General features: G+C 34.2%; 1 protein-coding gene across 5 annotated transcripts in view; it reads right to left on the bottom strand.

Annotated features, from left to right (window-relative positions):
- LOC101716352 (uncharacterized) overlaps nucleotides 1–19,638 on the bottom strand; it is a 46,231-nt gene extending 26,593 nt beyond the window's left edge. For all 5 annotated transcript variants that reach the window (XR_015443493.1, XM_087192522.1, XM_087192521.1 and 2 more), the window contains exons 1-11: nucleotides 19,447–19,638; nucleotides 18,935–19,205; nucleotides 18,242–18,355; nucleotides 18,105–18,149; nucleotides 15,324–15,449; nucleotides 14,801–14,984; nucleotides 14,110–14,367; nucleotides 12,623–12,837; nucleotides 9,686–9,872; nucleotides 9,245–9,550; nucleotides 7,409–7,684 (exon numbers count right to left, since the gene is read on the bottom strand). Coding sequence is in view for 4 of the 5 variants with exons in the window: in XM_087192522.1 (XP_087048648.1) it covers nucleotides 7,409–7,684; nucleotides 9,245–9,550; nucleotides 9,686–9,872; nucleotides 12,623–12,837; nucleotides 14,110–14,367; nucleotides 14,801–14,984; nucleotides 15,324–15,449; nucleotides 18,105–18,149; nucleotides 18,242–18,304 (1,660 nt within the window). In the remaining variant the exon portion in view is untranslated. The remainder of the gene's footprint in view (nucleotides 1–7,408; nucleotides 7,685–9,244; nucleotides 9,551–9,685; nucleotides 9,873–12,622; nucleotides 12,838–14,109; nucleotides 14,368–14,800; nucleotides 14,985–15,323; nucleotides 15,450–18,104; nucleotides 18,150–18,241; nucleotides 18,356–18,934; nucleotides 19,206–19,446) is intronic.
- Nucleotides 19,639–19,884: the final 246 nt, after the last annotated feature.

The raw sequence follows: 19,884 nt of genomic DNA, 5'->3' as shown, positions 1-19,884 counted from the left end.
TTCCATTCTAGTGTGCTCATGCTTAGATTATACATGGTCTAATTTCTTAAAAGTTTTGTTTATTCTTGCCTAGAGGCTGCCAAACTCCAAGCAGTCATACAAATGGAATCAATGACAAATGTGCTAGACTTCTTTTACTGGGATTCACCAGATCGACCTTATAAATGGCTCATAACTGCTAAACTATACAATGCAATTTCTGTGTTGGATTCTGAAGTCCCCTGGACCTTCTCCTTATCCTCTTTGTGGGAGGTTATTACTAGTTCCTCCCAGTGGAAACACCTGTTGGCTATATTCATAGCAATCCTGCTGACCTTATAATTTGGCCCATGAATTCTTAACTGTTTCTTTGGTTTTTGTCTCCTCCAGACTTACAGCTATAAGGCTACCCAAGATGACAATGCCTGGTGCCTATTGAAGGCCTTTAGGTAGACTCTCTGTAGAGTAACTCTGACTGCTGATCACAACTACAACCCTCTTCAACTGGTAGTAACCAGAATGGTCTTTGTCCTTTGCCCTTCACAACAGTTAGGGGTACTTCTTCAGAGGGGGGAATATTGCAGATAGGTAAGTTAATTAGATATCTTTTAGACAGTTAGACAGGGCCAGCCCAGGAGGAGCCAACATGGAGGACAATCAAGACAGGTTCACTGAAGGCCAGAATTGTAAAAGGAAACTACCACACCCATGTAGGATGAATAGCAGTGATTGATATTCTAAATTGGTATCAATCACCTGGGTGGGGGACAAAGATCTTCCAAGAAAGATCCCTCACCCACCCTTTTCCATTGAAAATCCTTGTTCATTCCTTTTACACTTGCTACATGACTTGTTTCCCCATTGGATCCCCATTTAATCAGTATTACCTAAGCAACTATACTTGTCATAATCTTATTGGTTGTTCATAGTTTTTCCTCACCTTGTGATTTCTCATTGGATCAATATTACCTGGGTGACTGTACTTGTAATCTTATTGGTTGGTGGTGGTTTTGTCCCTCCTCATGCCCACCTTGTAAATTTCCATTGGGTCTTACAGTTTTGTCCCACTTTGTACCTGCCTCACCACATGGCTTGGCTGTATAAAATATCTTTGAAAAGTGGGGTGAGCGGGCAACCCACATATCGGTCCCCCTTCTGTCTCTCTTAGAAACTATCTTTCTCTCAATAAATTTTTCCTATTCTTAAAAAAAAAACAGCATGGTGACATTTGGCCCCCCTTCAACCACAATTTGCATGTCACCACATATTACAGTATTGAGCATTTGATTAAATAAGGATACAGAGGGACTACAACTTTCATACAGAATAAAAATCTGAACTGATTTGGGCTCTAAAAGATAAAAAAAGCTACTTATCATTAATGTTTTTTAAATTTTAAGCATACTTCTCTTTTTTGTCTAGAACGTTCTAGAATTTGTGAGAGTATTAATGTCTCTGCATTATACCTATGTTTATTATGTCAGGATAAGAAAAAAAATAAGATAATATTCAGACAAATTATTTGTACATTTATATACTGGAAATACATAATTAACTGTCATTATTTATTGTTAATAGTCCCAAGAAACAAAAGAATTTAAGTTTCTTCTATTTTTACCCTTTGTTCTATTTATTAAATAAGTATTTTTGAGAGCCTATGTAAACAGATGTGATCAAATAAAAATAAGAGTAGATTCCTAATTCCAAAGAATAACCAAGTGCAGGAAAGAGATTCACTGATCACTAACTAGAACCCCAAAATCGTTGGAGCTGAGCTAGTGACAGGAGAAAACCATTGTTTAGAGCAGAGTAGGAAATTATCAATTCTAAGCAAAAATAACCATGTAAGGTTTTCTAGAATTGAAGAGATTTATCTGAGTCTTGAAAGATACTACAAGTTTACCAGAAAGAGGGCGCATGAAGGGGGAGAAGTAGAGGAAAGGACATCCAGGGAAAGAGAAACATGAGCAAGACAGAACTCAAAAGGGGAATCATTGTGTGTTCAAGGAATACCAAGTTCTTTTAGCTCTTTTTTGGCACAATATTCTATGACAAGTTATTCAGTCATTGTGTGCTTTGGTTTCCTCTTCCCTGAAAAGGAAAGGACAGTGGTATTGACATTGCATGGTCACTGTGAAGACTGACTGTTTTCACACATAAAGTACCCAGAGCAGTACTGGGCACCTGACAGGCACTCAGGGTGGTTAAGGTGCAGAATATGTGTGAGGAATGAGGGCTGGGTACAGGAAGTCTACCTCCAAGCCTCAGCATTATTTGTAAAAGGCTTTGCGTGCCACACCAAGGAGATCGAACTGTATCTTGAAGGCAGCAGTCATTTTGAGCAGGTATGTCATTTTATTTTTAGACACAGTTCTGGCAAGTTTGGAAGAAGGGTTCATTTACATGTTACACTCTCCCTGACCTCTGGTAAAGAGCTTTATTATACCTCAACCCTCTGCTGTGCTATTTAAAGCAGATGTGAAGTTTAAGACAATTTCTATTCACATTAAATTTTTCCTCAGGTTAATTTTAATTTCACTTCTATTTGTGGGTTATTTCATTAACTCTTTCTCTTTTCCTAGCAGATATCTTCTTCAAAAGTGCACATGCTTAAAAAAATTTTTCCCTCCAGAGAATAATTAGATAGACTTTTCAGTTTTATTGCAACATCTGGTTTGATGCAACAGAACTTGCTCTAAATTACTGTTAAATAACCTTCCTGGCTTTTCCATTCCCAGTGGTGGTAAGGAAATGTTCTACAAACTAACCATAACAAATTCCATATGGTATACTTGTGGGTTTCAAGGCAACTTTACCATGGTTTTCTTTCTCCAGTTATATTATCTTAACTTTTCTTTTTCTGTCATCACTAGCATTTCCTGTGGCTTTTTTTTTCTTTAAATTCTATAGAGCCTTCTTCATTTACAAAGGTCTTACAGTAACCATGGCTTTTCCAAAGCTAGAGTGACATTCCAGAAGCATGCAATCCATCTGAATGTGGAGCCAATGATCTGTGAAAGCTTCTATGTATGTCTTGAGCAGGAATTAAAAGATTTAAGAATGGGAAATGAGTGACTGGTATCATCATAAAACCAATACTGTTCCATACTGAAGACAGATTCCAAGTAGGTATAATCTGTAATTGTGGAGTTTCTCCACAAGTCTATTTGTTCTGGGAAGTGGGGCACTGTGCTACTGCATAACATTCTAAAGCAGACAAGACAGTCACCAAAACTGTAAGTTCTACATGGTCATCTAAACATCTGGAAGCTTACATGGGAGATTTCATTAACAAAAAAGAAAATGTTGAAACATTCTGGAGATTTCCAACAGGTTTCTATCTCTGTGACTATGATCTCTACCATTTTGTGTCTTGTTATTAAATCTGTATCAGTGGCCACATAAAGGGTTTTATGAGTTTTGCAGTACAAGATGAATCACATGAGGCCAAATTTAAAAGCTGTTATTATAGGCAAAGTACAATGAGGTCTCAGGGATGCGCAAACTTACATAAAAGTTATTCTTCTTCACTGAGAAGGAAAAAAAGGGAAACACAGTTCTTCTGTAGCTCTCCTGCTCTCAAGAAAACCTGAATAGAGTTAATTGCTCCAACAAAGAGAGACTATACAAGCAGCTACCATGGCTTTACTTCTCACTATTCCTACACCACTCTACTCCTCTTGAGAAATAAAAATTACAAAAACAGGTGTTCTTGTGCTGTTTACTGGTGTCAAGCAAGCACTGTGAAAATTCTTAAATTACATTAAGTTCATAAAGTAGAAGCATTATCATTCCCATTTTATAGAGAAGGAAACTGAGAACCAAAAGAGCTTGGATGATTTTGCAAAGGAGGAAATTGCTAAGTCATAAAGCTGGAATTGTAACCCAGGCCATCTGGCTCCAAAGTCCATGCTCATAAGCACCTCCTTCACCCCAAGGGCACACTTTATGCTTCATGTGCACAATCACAGGTGGAGATCAAGGTGTGCTAGATATTTTCAAGTACAAATGAGAGAGATGGACAGGTAAGTTTCAAAAGGGAAATGGAAATGCCTGTATGTCCAAACACTATTTTCTTCTACATACTTGTAAAGTTCATTAAAAGACAAATGGCTCTCTGGACTTGACTACTTCAATGTGTGTGTAAGACAGATAAATATGATGTAAATTTTATGTATCAAAGATGTTGAATGATAGAGAGGGAAAGACTTAACTTATACCTATATTTACTGGGACAGGTTAATATTTGCTTCAGGATCTTAAAATGAGTAAAAGTGATGACTGATAAATGATTTGGTGTTGCTGAATGGGATTATCAAGCCTAGGAACTGGGAAAAACACCTAATAGGAGTATGAGATATAGTGGCTGCTTGCAGGAAACAGAGATAACTTCTGGGAAGAGAGGCACCAGGAACACCTACTGGAGGTCTCTAAAATTTCATGACATGAATCAGGGAGTAAATTTCCTCTACAAAGTCCTGGAGAAGAGGTTCAGGTCCATAATGGAGACATGGAAATGAATTCCAAAAGTCTCAAATGATCAGAAACACTAAACTGGGAATATATCAGATAACAGCATTGGAAGGCTCTCTGTTCTGACTTCAAGCCCCAAATGCTATTAATTTTCTTAGGATTTGTGTATATTAATATATTTTAGTATCCATGTTCGATAGCAGTATCACAAACAATTAAACAGTGCTAAGAACTCTACTTAAGATAGAGATAGAGAACTGTGCACTACTTCTAAAAGTTCACTATCTAGAAAGAAAAGCCAAAAAGTTTATATTTTAGATGGCAAATGGACTCACATGTGCAAAAATACCCTAGAGTCAAAGAATTACGGAGAAGGAAATTTAAAACTATTTTACTAAATGTCTTAAAATATTTTCAAAGGAAAATATAGGCCCTGGGATAATATAGAGAAATCCTCTAACCTCATACTGCCTCATACTGCAACTAGTAGATTTAACTTTTCTGTCTTTACATTTTACATTTTAGTCTGTCTGGACTAAGTACTCAATGGATCACTATATGAAATAACTCTTCTTGATATCTCTTTCTTGTTTTTGCTTTTACAAACACCCCCAATTATAAGCATCTTTAAAAAGTTTTCTTAGAAATTTAAGTATGGAAGTACTTTATATTAATTTAATTTTAGTCTCAGAATGGTAAAATAGGATACATGACTGGTTGAGTGTGGTTACTGTTGGCACATAATATTTTGTATCAATTCATTATTTTCCATAAGGCTGGCATTATTGTTGGCTAGAATGCCTGTAAAATTCAATAATCTGCTCTTCTTTAGTGTCAACAATCTTCTTCTAAATTCCCTAAGTTAACCCCTTTCCTTCCTTCATCGCAATAAGCACTCCTGCTTCACACTGTCAACTATCTTTCTTTCTGCACTGTCCACACCTTTGCTTACCATAATCTTTTGCCTGAATTTCCTCAACATTCTCTTACTCAGTTCTTCTGTGTTCAACCTTATCCCTTTACAATTCATTCTTTACACACAGCAAGAGAGAACTTTTTGAAAACACAGGTCAAATTATTTCTCTCCTGCATAAAACCCTTGAAGGCTTCCTATATTCTTAAATCCTTAAGAACAAACTCAAAAACACTGATCGTCATATCCCTGTGATCTGACCATTGGAAACCTCCCCCAAATCATTTCTCTTAGCTTTTTCCCTCCTAATTAAATACATCACAGACAGTACTCCTTTGGTTCTCAAATGCACAAGCTTTCCCCTCTCTTGCAGCCTTTATACTTGTATTCACGCCCGAGTACCCTTCCTCTATCTTTCCCCAGGCTGGCTCCTTCTTATCTTCTAGTCCTCTACCCAAATGCAACTTCCTTCTTTCATAGCCTACTTACAGGTAAACCCGCCATCCTTCTTAAATTACGCTTTATCACTTTTCTTTCTTCTTTCCTAATATTTATCACAATCTACAAATATTATTTCATTTTCTACCTTCTTAATTGCAATGATCATCTACTAAAATAATCATATTTCAATAAGAACCTAAGGATATTTTTAGTTTGTCACAACATTCTATATTGGTAATGTACATGTGCTGTAATATAAAAGCATGTTTTTGTGAATACACTGATAATTATAGCACATATAACTATGTATCAGGCCCTATTCCAAGTCCTTTCATTTATTAAATCAACTATTCTGGGAATAATCCCATGACACACATACTATTATTTTTGCCATATTACAAACATAGAAACTGAGGCATAAACAGGTTGAGTATTATCCAGAGTTACTCAAATAGTGAGACATAGATTCAAATCCACACATTGTGACTCAGGGCAAGTGCTTAATCCCAATCATGAAGCCTGGGGCATTTTCTGGAGAAAATACAACTCTCTAGGTTCTGATCCCCAGAGCCACAGGAAAAGAAGGAAGCTAAACTCTAAGGGACCCAACTAAGCATTTGTTAATTAAAGGATACTTTGCCTGACATCGGGAAAGAGAAGGCATTTGCTATCTACTATCTAGATGGAAAAATATTTCTATTAGTATTTGCAAGGCTGAATACTTTTATGTTAAATATTCACTTTTATAAGCATTAAGTTGTATCTTGTTATTTTCAAAGGATTTCTAATATTCCCAATAACTATAGGAATGTTTATCTACAACTAGTAACATGAAGGGTTTCCATAGCGTGAATCTCAGCTCCAGTCTTCTTAACATTTCGCTGGTAAAATTCTAACAAATATCTTTGTACACAGCATGTTAAATATACATGCCCAAGCATCACACACCACACTCTAGGATATACTGCCAACATGTGCTTAGTTGTCCACTGTTTATGCAAGACAGCATTTCAGCCTTCACAAATATTGCTTTGTACTCAAGGGGATAACTATAATGATTAATTAAATGATAGATTAATAATTACATTCTAGAACAAGACGTAAAACCATTATGTGATGTTGAATGCAGAAATGTCTATTTGCTGATAAACTCACAGGAGGAGACTGCCCCCTAGAGTTCAATTTATGACACTATAATTTCCTAATTTTTCCTAATTTTCTAGGATTACTAAAAAGAACTGAATGAACTAATATTCATATGATAATTTCTCGGGGTAAATCTATTATAAATTTATTTTCCATCCACGATTATGATAAGGAAGATGATTTCTATGAATTGTGGTAGGAAAAATACAGATTGGAATAATGTTTTAAATGTTCATATAACTCTAAATGAATTTAGTATATAGAATTCAAGCTTGGGATTGTGATTCAGCATTCAAACACACATTCCACTGTAAGTATTTGTATCTATGAAGGACCAATATAATTAAACTTTAATAAAATACTTCAAAAATTTTTTAAATTTTTAATTAGTTTTTCAAAAAATTTGAAAATAGTTTATTTTTTATATTAAAAGGTAATATGCCCATCCATGCTTACCTGTAAGAACTGAAATAGGTTTCTGAAGGCAACTTAAAGTTCCTTTCTCTGCTACACTGAATAGATATATCAGGTATTCATGAAAAGACTTGAGATTTCCAACTATAGCTGTTACTTTGAATTTTTCAACAAATATCTCTTCTGACTTATTGTTCTCAACATCCAAAATGGTGATAAGATAATGGTGAAAAGATGAGGAATCTGGAGGATCCCAGAGTAAAAATATTTCTCTTGGGGTCACATGGGTGACTCTAAATTTCTGGGGTGATAATGGGCCTACAAGATAAAAACATCAAAAAGTACATTCTATTAGTAATATGTTTTGGCATAATAATCCCTCATTTCTCAGTACTTTCAAGTATCTAAGTTGTAAAGAAAAGGAAAATTGGCTTTTCCACCTTCTAGCTCCATTTTCTCACTCTCTCTGAGGCTCGCTTTTGAGTGTAGAATGGGAATTATAGTGGCAGCTGCCTCATAGAATTTTGTGAAGATTATACGAATAAGGAAAGAAAAGCACTTGCACTTTTTGGCACACATTACTCAACAACTACTTTATCCTCTTCACCTCCAAATGGTACTTATTGTATTCAGTGACAGCATATCTTACACACCTTTTACAGCCTCTGCCTTGGTCAGATTAGAAGGCAAGGACTTTATACTGTTCACCCTTCATTCCCATTATCACTGAAACTTGGGTAGTTAATTTCTTATGTAAATATTTTCCCGCTCCAAACCTTTCATTGAATGCCAGAAATTTTCCTAATTGAAGTCCCCAGATTAATTTTCTTAAAATAGTACAGTACACAATCAGTCTCAAACGTGGACATGTTCCCTCTTCCTAATACCTATGCATGTACACATTCTTCTTGTTCCTTTTCAAGAGCAACAATCTGAGTTTCTGTGTGGCTTTGCTACTTACCAAAAGCACGTGACTCTTATCAGTTTACTTAACCTGCCTGAAGTTCCATCTTCTCTTCTCTACATAGCTGTTCCCCAGGGTGAGGCAAAGACCAAATGAAAATGTGTTCAAAATGGTTTGTACAATGTCAAGCAAGTATTAGAAACTATAGTCGTAAAGGATTTCCATTGCTCCTGAGGTCAAGTCTAACTTTGTGCGACAGACATCCTGGAACTCATAAATTTGGTACCACTTTCCTCTTAAATTAATTTCACTCTCATGCCTACAAAAATTCTCCTCTTATAAACTATTCTTTCACAATTCTCACTCTACACTTTTACTCACAATACGGTTTTCTTCTTCCAGGTTTCAGTCAAAGACCCTTCTATCCAGGAGTCTTCTTCTGGCACTCACTGTGTGAATTCTATTAAGCAGTTATTAAATACACTACTGGTTGATCATTTACTTGTTATTATAGCTTTCTATATCATTTTGTTAACTTTTGTTTCTTACTAATTCTGTCCATTATGAGCCTCTTAAAGATGAGAATGTACATCTGCTCACCTCTTGCTTTTAACATTATTAAAAATTCAGTTCTGCAGAAATGTATCAATTACCTACATTGAACTAAGCACCAGTCTAGCTGGTGCTATCAGACAAATAACACATAGCTCCTGTCCTTATGGAGTTTATATTTTAACAGAGCAGTCATAATTATAATTTAAAATTCTAAATTATAAAAGTATAAATTTAAAAATTTTAACTAAAATTATAAATTAAAATAAAATGATTAAATTATAGGTTAAAATTATCTCATTGTGATTTAAAACTATTAAAGATACAGATACCATGAGAAAATGCCAGACCCGCAGGAAATATCTGCCAGTGACACTATTAAGTATTTGAGAAATTGTACTTTTAGATGTCTTGTAACTTACGTGTTTCTACAATAAATACTGGATTTAAAGAAATTTTTGCCTCCTCTTCATTTAATGCAAAGAGTAAAAATCTATATATATGTCCAGGAGACAGCATGGTAATTGCTTTTTCTGTAGTATTTGGAGGCATGCTTTCCAAATGTTGTTCTTCTGTACAACCTAAATAATATTTAAGGATAATCTTATATCCCAGTTCTAGCCACTTATTCAAATTATTCCAACCATTCAAATTATTCCAACCAAATACAACTTCAGTTGTTCCAACATCCTTCACACGAAACAGTAAGTTTTCAGGAAGAGAAGGTACTGAAAATAATGTAAAAGAGAATGATTTTTAGTTAGAAATTATAATTCTATAATACCATAATGAAAATACATAAAATAATATGAACTATAAAGAATAAATGCATAAAACTAAGAAAGAATATTCATAATAATTACATTTATATTCACAAATATATGGCAATGGAATAGAACAAAAATATCTTGTAAAGTAATAGTTTGATCCAGCTGCATTTTGCTGTAAAATGTAGCAATCTGTTTCATTCTTAGGGAGCAGTAGAAAAGAAAACATTTCATTTTTCTTAAGGCCAAAGGATGATCCATCTGTCCAAGTTAGATGATCTTTCTGTAATAAGACACACAAATTAAACCAATTAGAAGGATGAATGTCCTATCTTTCATCACTGCATTTCAGATATGTGTATGAATAGAATAATAAAATTACATCTTTAGGTTATTGTGAGAATTATCTGGTGCATTCAAAGATCTCAACATAATGCCCAAAGCACAGAGAAATCATTCGCTAAATGTTAGTTACGTTATTCCAAACCACTAAATAAGTCACATATATCAAGAGAGGTTGATAATCTTTCTGCTAAAGGACGTCCCCAGTGAACATCACTACACCAAATTCTCACCAGTAATGACATTTTTCCTGATGGTCATGTAACTACCCTCCCAAAAAAGAAGAGAAGTATAAATTCTGACCAAATACACCTGGATATTCCAATCTTCTTTGTGCTACATACTATGTATTCTTAGGCAACTGCTAATCTCTTAAGAACTAAATTTTCTTACCACTGGAGATAATGGTGAATATTTTGCATAGCTATCAACAGGGTTAGAGAATATGTGTGTAAAATGCCCAGTACATGAGTTCTTTGAAAAAAATACATATGCTTCTTGTAGAGACAGTAAGTGTCATGAAAACAGATTATGCCTACATTGTGATTATCACATCATCTCCAGCCTCAAGCATACCACGACGTATTTGTGTGGATGAGGATTAAAGAGATCTCCTCTCCCCAGGCATTCTAAAGAGATTTTTTAAGACCATATATTCTAGGGGGGTCGGGGATGTAGCTCAGTGGTGCCACCGCCTGCCTCGCAAGCGCAAGGTCCTGAGTTCGATCCCCAGTACCAAAATAAAAATTGGAAAACAATATATTCTAATTCTACCCAACATAATGGAACAGTAACATTTCTTCAGAATCTAATTTATATTGCTGCAGCTTTGAAAATGAACAGAGGTCCAGAGGCAGTATGCTCAACAGGTTAGGACATAATAGCTGCTCAGACAGACACAGGTTCAAGTTATGGAGTGACTATAAGCTATTTGATCCATGATCTTTCTGAAATACATTTTCCTTACCTATCAAATGGGAAGAACAACAGTGTCTATTTCGTAATGTTTTCAAGAGAACTAAATGATAGTCACCTATGTAAACCTCTCAGAGTGGAAGAAAGAAACTATCCATCTTTCATTCAGTAAGTTCCTACTGAGTTTCAGGCCCCAGATGGAAGCTAGGAATGCAAGATAAAGAAGACTATCCTTGAGGCTGAGTAACAAATAGATACTGAATCAGCATATATTTAAAGGTTATTTACTTTCTTTCTCTGCCACGGTGATTATAACCCAGTAAGTGACTTTGACATCAATCTCAAAAGACCAGCTTACTATAGAGAGCATAGATGTGTGTTAATATGGGCCAGGTAATCTTCTTATGTCCCAATTTCCTCATATGTGACACAAGTACAACACAGAATGGTGCTTAGCATTAGGAAGCATTATAGGACTCAACTATTATCTAAAGGAATTTCATATAGTTACTTTCATATTTCATTTACTTCTCAAATTATTTTAAAATATCTTGAAAACAGAGACTGTATCTTAGATACTTTTGAATAAAGCATTACAGCTACAAAGATGCCTTGTATGTGCCACTTTGGCCATCATAAAAATGAGCCCTGAACTTTTAATAAAAACTAATAATCAAAACTATTGGAAGAGTACATTCTAATTTAAAGTGTTTCTAACAAGCATGCTAACAATAGGAAAATCTACATGTACACTAACTGGTTTACTGGGTAAGTGCCTGCAGGAGAAGAGGTATGAGATGACTGAAATGAAGTACAGTTTCAGGAGTCTTTGTAAAGAATTCATTCATTACCTATTAAAAGATAAAGAAAGCTCAATAAGATGATAAAAATGCGATTAAACACTGTCCAGTTTTTCCTAGCATATGCAAAGTTCTACAGAAAAACTGGTACCAAAATGATGGAACTGCCTTGGCTCACTACAGATAAAGACATTTCATGGAGAACATACTGTGTCAGGAAATCAAAGTAAAAGGATATCAAGAAAAAAAAAACACAGTCTAGACTGTGATGACTATGTTAGATCATGGATTTTTTTACAAAATGCTGATGAAAATCAAATCTTATGAGACTTCCCAGGATCTTAGAAATGTTGAAAAGAATGTTACACACTCCTTATTTTACTCCTGTTAAAAAAAACTTCAGATCTTTCTATATCTCTTTAACTAAAATTGAGCACCACAATCCTGGATGTGTGGGTGGAAAGAAAAAAAAATGCAGAAAAATGTCCATGTTTGTGGTTTTATATTATCTTATTAGTAGCAGGGTGACAAACACACATTATATAGGAAATGGAACCGGTCTAATGGCAAGAGATGAAAAGTTCAGCTTTGCCAATGTTTAAGGATCTGGGGGAAATACTAGAGGGCTAATCAGAAGAAAATTAGATATATGTCTGAAGTCATAAGAGGAAAGTAAGTTAGGTAAAGATTTGAGAATAATCAATTAAGGTGATAAATTAATGAGAAAATGGATAAGCTCACCCAATTGATCTTAGGACAGGTCTGAAGAAAATCAAAAGTACAGTAAAAGTAGGCAAGGAATCAGATGCATAGCAAAGAGAATGAAATAGAGCAATATAAAGAGAAATGAGGACCAATTTATCAAAAGTACTCAATAAAGAAGTTGAGTTAATGAAGGAAATAAGGAAAAAACACATAATGAACAAATATGAAGTTTTATCTATCACAATATATGTATTTCTTTGCACTTACTGACCTTAGTATGGTTAAGACCAGTCCATATCATTATTTGATTCTTTGACCTGAGATGTGAAAATATAAAATGTTTTTCTTCTTCATTTTTTATATCCACAAGGTGTGCAGAACTTAAGAATAACTTGCACTGTTGCTGGGCTACTTTCCATGGTTTTCTCTCACTACTTAATCTATAACAGTTATTTTTTAATGCTACCCATCCTTGTGAACATGAACCTGCCAAAAAATGCTTTGTTAAAGATGAATTCAATAATACAACATCTCATAATTATTAATTTAAGGATACAGAAATTTAATCATGATAAGTTCATGGTATTAAATATGTACTTTACTCACTCATCTCTCAAGCAAATAAAAATATTAAAACTATTATTATCAAAGTAGTAAATGAATTGTCATCAATTAAAATAATTTTTAAAGCAGCTCTAAGAATTAGTTATGTTAAATTATTGTCCAATTAAAACAAAAGATGAAGATGTCTTTCATTCTAAAGGAAACTTTAGGTTGCCTTTTTTTCCTCTTACTTTTGTACTAGTACAAAAATGGTTAACATATTTCAAGTTTCTTTTTATTTTAGACTACTAGACACAAGGCTTATCAAGAATTCTGATCCCAGTCCATTGACTTCAAAACCATTCATTTTCCAGAATAATCTATAATGGATTCTTAGCTTTACTTTCCAAGATGCATACCACAAAAAGACTGTACATCAGTTCATGTGGATACTCCATCAGCACCTCAACCCCACATATATATGAGGAGGTTATTTTGAAAAAAAAATATGCTTAGTTTTTCAGAGGAACAAGGGATGAGGAGGAAAAGACGTTTTAATCACCTTATTACCTTTTTCTTACTATTTGAGTGCTTCTGTACTTCCCTCTGCAATATGGATACTGTGGTTTATTGATGACTCTGGCAGAGGGTACTAAAATGAGACTTTTGACCCATCACAGAGAGGGAATTGCTCTTCTGAGCCATCTATGATCCTATGATCTTATACCTGCTCCTACCATGTGAGCAAAGGGCATCAAACTGGAACACCAAAAGTGACACATTTCCCTTGTTGCTGAAGTCTAACCACAGAGAAGTAATGGAGAATCTTATAACAGGAGAAAAGATGGATTTATTTATAATAGATCATAATGAATCTTTTAATATCTGAAAAGGAGGCTGTTCATGACACATTAAAGCCAGCTAAAAATCAGTGAACTACTGCTAGGGCAAAAGAAAGTCACTTGGCACAGTTTAAAGAAGGTTGTGGGAAGAAGTGAAGCTGGTAAATTAGTTTTTATTTTTACCCTGCAAAGTCAAGTATGTCTACTAGAATGATTTAGTGAGAAAAGGGGAGACTATGTTGATTCCCTTATAAGCAGTGTGCAGTGATTACTACTGGCTAAGTCACTTTCAAAAAGTATAATACAACTGCGAAGTTATCCACTAAATATGTAACAAATATATTAACTTCTAATAAACCAAATATCTACATACCTGTTTCAACTTGAACATTCAGTTTCTGAAATATGTTTATGAAATCCAGATGCAACTGTTTAAATTCAAATGTAAAAGCATATAAAGTTGCAGGTTTCAAATTTCCCCATTCATAAACCATAACATTATTTTGTATAATTTGTGAAAAATTATTAAGAGATAGTGACACCAATATATCATCGAAAGAGAGCACATTCCAATCAAAGGAAACACTTGTACTTGTTGCTATTATTTTAATATCACTAGTTGAGATTCCACCTAAAAAACAGGGAAAATAATTGGTACTATTCAAATAAAACAATGAAATTCGAAGAATACTGAATTTAAAAATATTCATCATGATGGAAAACCCATGATATATTTTTAGAATACTTGGCAATTTCTTACACTATACATAAAATGAATAATTTCGATCAAAATCTACATTATAATACTTTTAGATAGTCTGGATTAAATGTAAACTCTCCAGTATAACTACCCATTCATATTACTATACATCTAACTCCAAAAGTGCAAATTTTATTCTTAGCTAAATTTATAATTTTCTTCAACTCTGAAATTTACACTATATTTAATCAATAGTGGTATGATGATATATACCTATTAATTATTGAAATTCAAATTTCCTAATAATAAAAATAAAATATTTACAATGAGGTTGATAAAATTAACCAACACATGTATTACTTACGAGTTTGGAATGACTTTTCACATAAAATTTTTCCATATTTTATGGACTGTATTATGATGTAATAGTCTTCGTTTTCTACTAGGGTTATTGACTTCTGACGTTTTTGTGGGTCTACAGGAATTCTTTTGACATTCTGTAAATAATTAGTTTCATCTTCCCATGAAAATATTTTCAGCGTTGATCTCTATGTTATAATTAAAAATTAGACTTTTCTATCTCCTTCATAAGCAGTTTTTCAATATGGAATATAAAATATCCATGAGATATTTATTTTTACATAAGATGGCTTACTTTTGAAATCATTACTGTCTTGTATATACATTCTACAAAGGAAAATACACCCATTTCTATGGAGAAGTTAAATATAATTTTAATTGACTTATTGAAATGATAACATTATATATATGAGTATAATAACAAACTGCAATAACTACGAAATTCCTAATTATGACCTGACATTTAGTTACAACTTATTTGCATCATGCTTACTTAATTCTAAGATCCAAAAAATGGAATGACTTACTTTATTAAGAAGTTGATATTTTAAAAAATAAAACTCAGGATTTCCTCCCTTAGGAAATTCATCCCACTCAATAAAAACTGCTGTTGCTTGTTTATTAATTGGTATATACTGGAAACTATTTGAGATCTGAAATAGAAAAGTAACTGTGAAAAGTAACAAAATCAATTCTTATATTTAAAAAAATTAAATCTAAAATATGTCAATAATAATTTTTTCAACTTTATAAAGGGGTCTGTTGAGCTTGTGATTCTTTTTAAAATTAAATTTATTTAACTGTGACATAAAAGCTAAAAGTATACATATTAATGGGGTATCATACAATGTTCTAATACATGTACACATTATATAGTCAGTATAAACATCTCTCTCTTCAAGCATTTAGCATTTCTTTAAACCAAAGTCATTTCAAACCTTTCTTCTAGGTTTTTGAGATAACAGTACAGAACTGTTGTCTACAGTCACTGCACCGTGGTGCAGTAGAAACTAGGACTTCTTATTGCAACTTCTATTGAATTGCAACCTAGTACCGATTCATCACCCTCTTTCCCTGTTCCTCCTTCTACTCTACTTTCCCTGGCTTCTGTTAACCTCCATTCTCTACTCTGGACTTCTATGAGATCAACATTTATATTCCACATATGAGTGAGCTATGTAGTACTTGCCTTTCTGCGCCTGGCATATTTCTCATATCATAATGATCTCCAATTCCACCCATGTTGTCACAAATGACAAAACTACATTTTTTTATGGCTGAATAGTATTGCATTATATATATAATATATGCATTATATGCAGAGAGACAAAAATGTATACATCAGGACAAGAAAAATTGTACAAAGATTTTAATATTAAATTTATTGAGACATCATGAGATTAATAGAAATTACCTTTGGCCTCTACAATTATAAGAGGTGCTCAAAGTGGTGGTCATTAGCTTCCAGACATTTATTAGTATGGCAAACTGCTGAAGTGTGTATACATTTTTTGGTGATATATATGTATTTATATATATTGTTTATATATAGATTATATATATATAATTTTCTTTTATCTATTAATTGATTGATGGATACTTAACTGTTTCCATTGTGAAATAGCAGTATTGTGAATAGTGCCGCAATGAACATAGTAGTACAGATGTTTCTTCAACATAGTGATACCATTTTCTTTGGACATATACCCAGTAGTGGAATTGCTGGATCACATAGCATTCTATTTTTAATTGTCGAAGAACCTCCATTCTGTTTTCCATAATGGCATATTAATTTACATTCCCTCCAAAGTATTCCAGGTTTCCTTTTACTCCACATCTTCATCAGCACTTGTTAACTCATCTATTCATAACAGTCATTCTTACTGGGGCAAAGTTATATTTCATTGTGGTTCTGATTTACATTCTCTGATGCTTAGTAATGCTAAGCATTTTTTTCATAATACCTGTTGATCATTTGCATGTCATCTTTTGATAAATGTCTACTTTTAGTTCTATTTACCCATTTTTAATTGGATTATTTGGTGATTTTTCTATGAGGATTCTGAAACTCCTTGTATATTCTGGATATTAACGCATTGTGAGATGTATAGTTTGCAAATATTTTCTCTCTATATATACAGAATATGACAAATTTTAATTTTCAAATATTTCTGCAATATCATTTTCTAAAAATAAACTAAATAACATCCATTGATTATAAATATGATGTTGAAAGTTAAAAAAGAAAGGAGGAAGGAAATTTAAGGTCAATTTTTTTTTAACTATGAAATGGGTCAGGGAGGAGGACAGGAAACAGAAAGAAATTCAAGGTCACAAGAAAAATAGCACATTCTCCTGGAGTGTTAATTGTGTATCTTTGTGATAGTGTAATAAAACTGATTTTTTTTTTTGTACCAGGGATAGAACTCAGGACCTTGCACTTGTGAGCCAGGTGGCAGAACCACTGAGCTAAATCCCTGGCCCAAAACTGAATTATTTTGTAATATTCTCAAAAACACAATTGCGAAGAAAATGTTTTGAATGTAAATGTGACTGAGTCATTCAAAAACCTTGGTTCATTTATAGGTAAAGAAAATGTCAGACAAACCAGAGAATCAGAGACTACACATGTTCCTTAAATACCAAAAACGATTTCAATTTTCAGGAGTTCAGAAACAGTCAACTCTCTCTATTTTTGAGTTCTGCAACTGTAGATTCAATGAACTTTGGATTAAAAACAATCAGAAAAAATTGTGTATGTACTGAACAAATACATACTTTTTTCTTGTTCTTATGCCCTGAACAATACAATAACTATTTCCACAGTATTTATCTTATGTTAAGTATTATAAGTAATCTAAAAATGATTCAGAGTATTCAGGAGGATTGTGTGAGTCATATGCAAATACTACACTATATATATATGGTCCATAAGCATCCACATATTCTAGTATCCACCGGGTTATTGGGACCACTCCCCCACAGATGGAGGAAGAACTACATTTATCAAAATTCCTACAAAAACAACCTTGAAATGTCTCACTGTACCATGTCTTTTATGAGATTCTGATCTCTCTCCTGCTGGACACACCCTACCTCAAATTTGTAGGGAATGAAAAAGGATGAGATCTAAATGCATACATTTGTGCAACTCCTAGCAAGGGAAAATTGTCTTACATACTAAACCTGATCTTTAGTGTTATTTATATTCAATGTGCCCATCATTTTCCAAAATAATAGACTCAAGGCAATCACATTTTGCCCATTAGTTAACTATCCCAAAAGGGGCACATTCAAAAGTGTCTTACCTTAACGTGTTGCACCCAGAGCAGCAGAATAATTGGTTTCTCCATCTGGAAAGTAAAGTGTATTCAGTTCAATTAAATATGCATATTTTAGCCTCACAACTAAACTATTAAACATTCTTTAGGTACTATATGTGTACCTTTATTATCATGTCTTTGATCACTTTATTGTCATGTCTTTTCAATTTTGACTGTCTGCTCATTCAATTGAATGTTAAGGCATCAATAAATAGGTGCTACATAATATTCTCCACCTAATAAAAAGGGAAACTTCAGTACTTTCGAAAAAGTAAGACAATAATTTGCTTTTCTAAACTGCTTTAATTGAATATAAACGTGTTAGAAATAAAATGAATTATCAGGCAATTACCCAAAATTATACTGCACTGTGTAAAGCTAACCTCAATTGACAGAAATTTAGAACACCTACACACTGTTATTTTGTCGGAAATAATTCTTCACATTTTAAAGCCATCCATCATTTTGAAAAATATTTCAAATACTGCTCATGAAGTTGAAACTTAAATGGGAAAAACATTCAATAGTTGTTTCAACTCATTTTCTTTAAAAATATATTCATCTAAAAAATCTTGTGCAGCATTTCTTAGGAACCCAGAGAACTCAGGACCTACAAACTCTTACATTCAATTTAAGATTAAAGAAAAAATGAAATAGATATTACATTTTATATATTATATATATTTCTAAAACTGAAAGTATGATTTTAACAGCAAACAGGTCCCCAGGATCTATGTTAAATCTCTCTAAATCACACTCTAATGCAAGTTTCCTCCTACAAAATTTTCTTTATTTCACATTAAGCTGGTGCTCACCCTAAACAAAATGCAGCCCAGTTAAAAAGAAATATCCAATCATCAAATCCACAGACTTTGCCACAAAACTGCAAAGCTTTAACCTTGTTCATTTTTCCAGGCAATCCGATATAAGTGCTCTGTCCTCCGGGTCATGTCCTCCCCTGCCCATCTGGGTGTAAACTAGAATTTCAAAGGCTGTGTGCTGTAAGAAAGAATGAGGCAGTGGGGCGATGGCTCTGGGCTGCCTACTCTTCAAGTCCAATTCTCCGCTAAAATTCACTGTTGGTGCCTAGGGTGGAAAAACAACAGCTGTTCTGAGGCACTGCTTTAGAAATAATCCAAGGGGCCAATTTTAAACGCGTGGAGAGAGCAACTGAGTATAAAGGAAAGGACTGAGATTTTAAGAACTATAAATCTGGCAGGGAAAGCAGGAAGAAACAGAAACCTGGAATATAATCAAAGCACAGGGGGTATACAAGGGAGAAGCCTGTAGGTGCCTCGGAGCCCATGACACTGCCCTGAGCCCCCACCTGGATCTGACTCTCAACCCTGGTGCCCTGGCCCAGCAAAGGCAGAGGTGGTCGGTGCGCAGCGTTCAGGGGAGCTGGAGACCGGGTCACAGCCCTCCTCAAGGCTCAGCTCCTTTCTTCTTGCTCTTCCTCTCGTGCTGCTCCAGCTCTCCCTGCCCTTCTCTGCCTAGTTTCATTCTAGCCAGCAATGTCCTCCCTGCACTGGATTAATTAAGTGAAGGATCTCCAAGGAGACAGGAAGCTGAAGGGAGGAGAGGAGTGGGAGGCAAATCCCAAAACACTAACATGTGGAGAATTACACTCTACACGAAGAAAGGGCACAGAGAATGGAAGGGGGAAACTGGCATCTCATGGAAAAGAAACCCAAGGCGACTGCGTGGCTGTGAACAGCCCAGTCATCCATATGGCTTGTATGATGATACGGTCTTTGTTAATACG

This window comes from Heterocephalus glaber, unplaced genomic scaffold (assembly GCF_053883595.1).
Source record: "Heterocephalus glaber isolate CG9 unplaced genomic scaffold, H.glaber_assembly_v1.0 deba00001572, whole genome shotgun sequence".
Classification (NCBI taxonomy): Eukaryota; Metazoa; Chordata; class Mammalia; order Rodentia; family Bathyergidae; genus Heterocephalus; species Heterocephalus glaber.
Note: the sequence above shows the minus strand (reverse complement) of the source record. Positions and strands in the feature narration are given on the sequence as shown.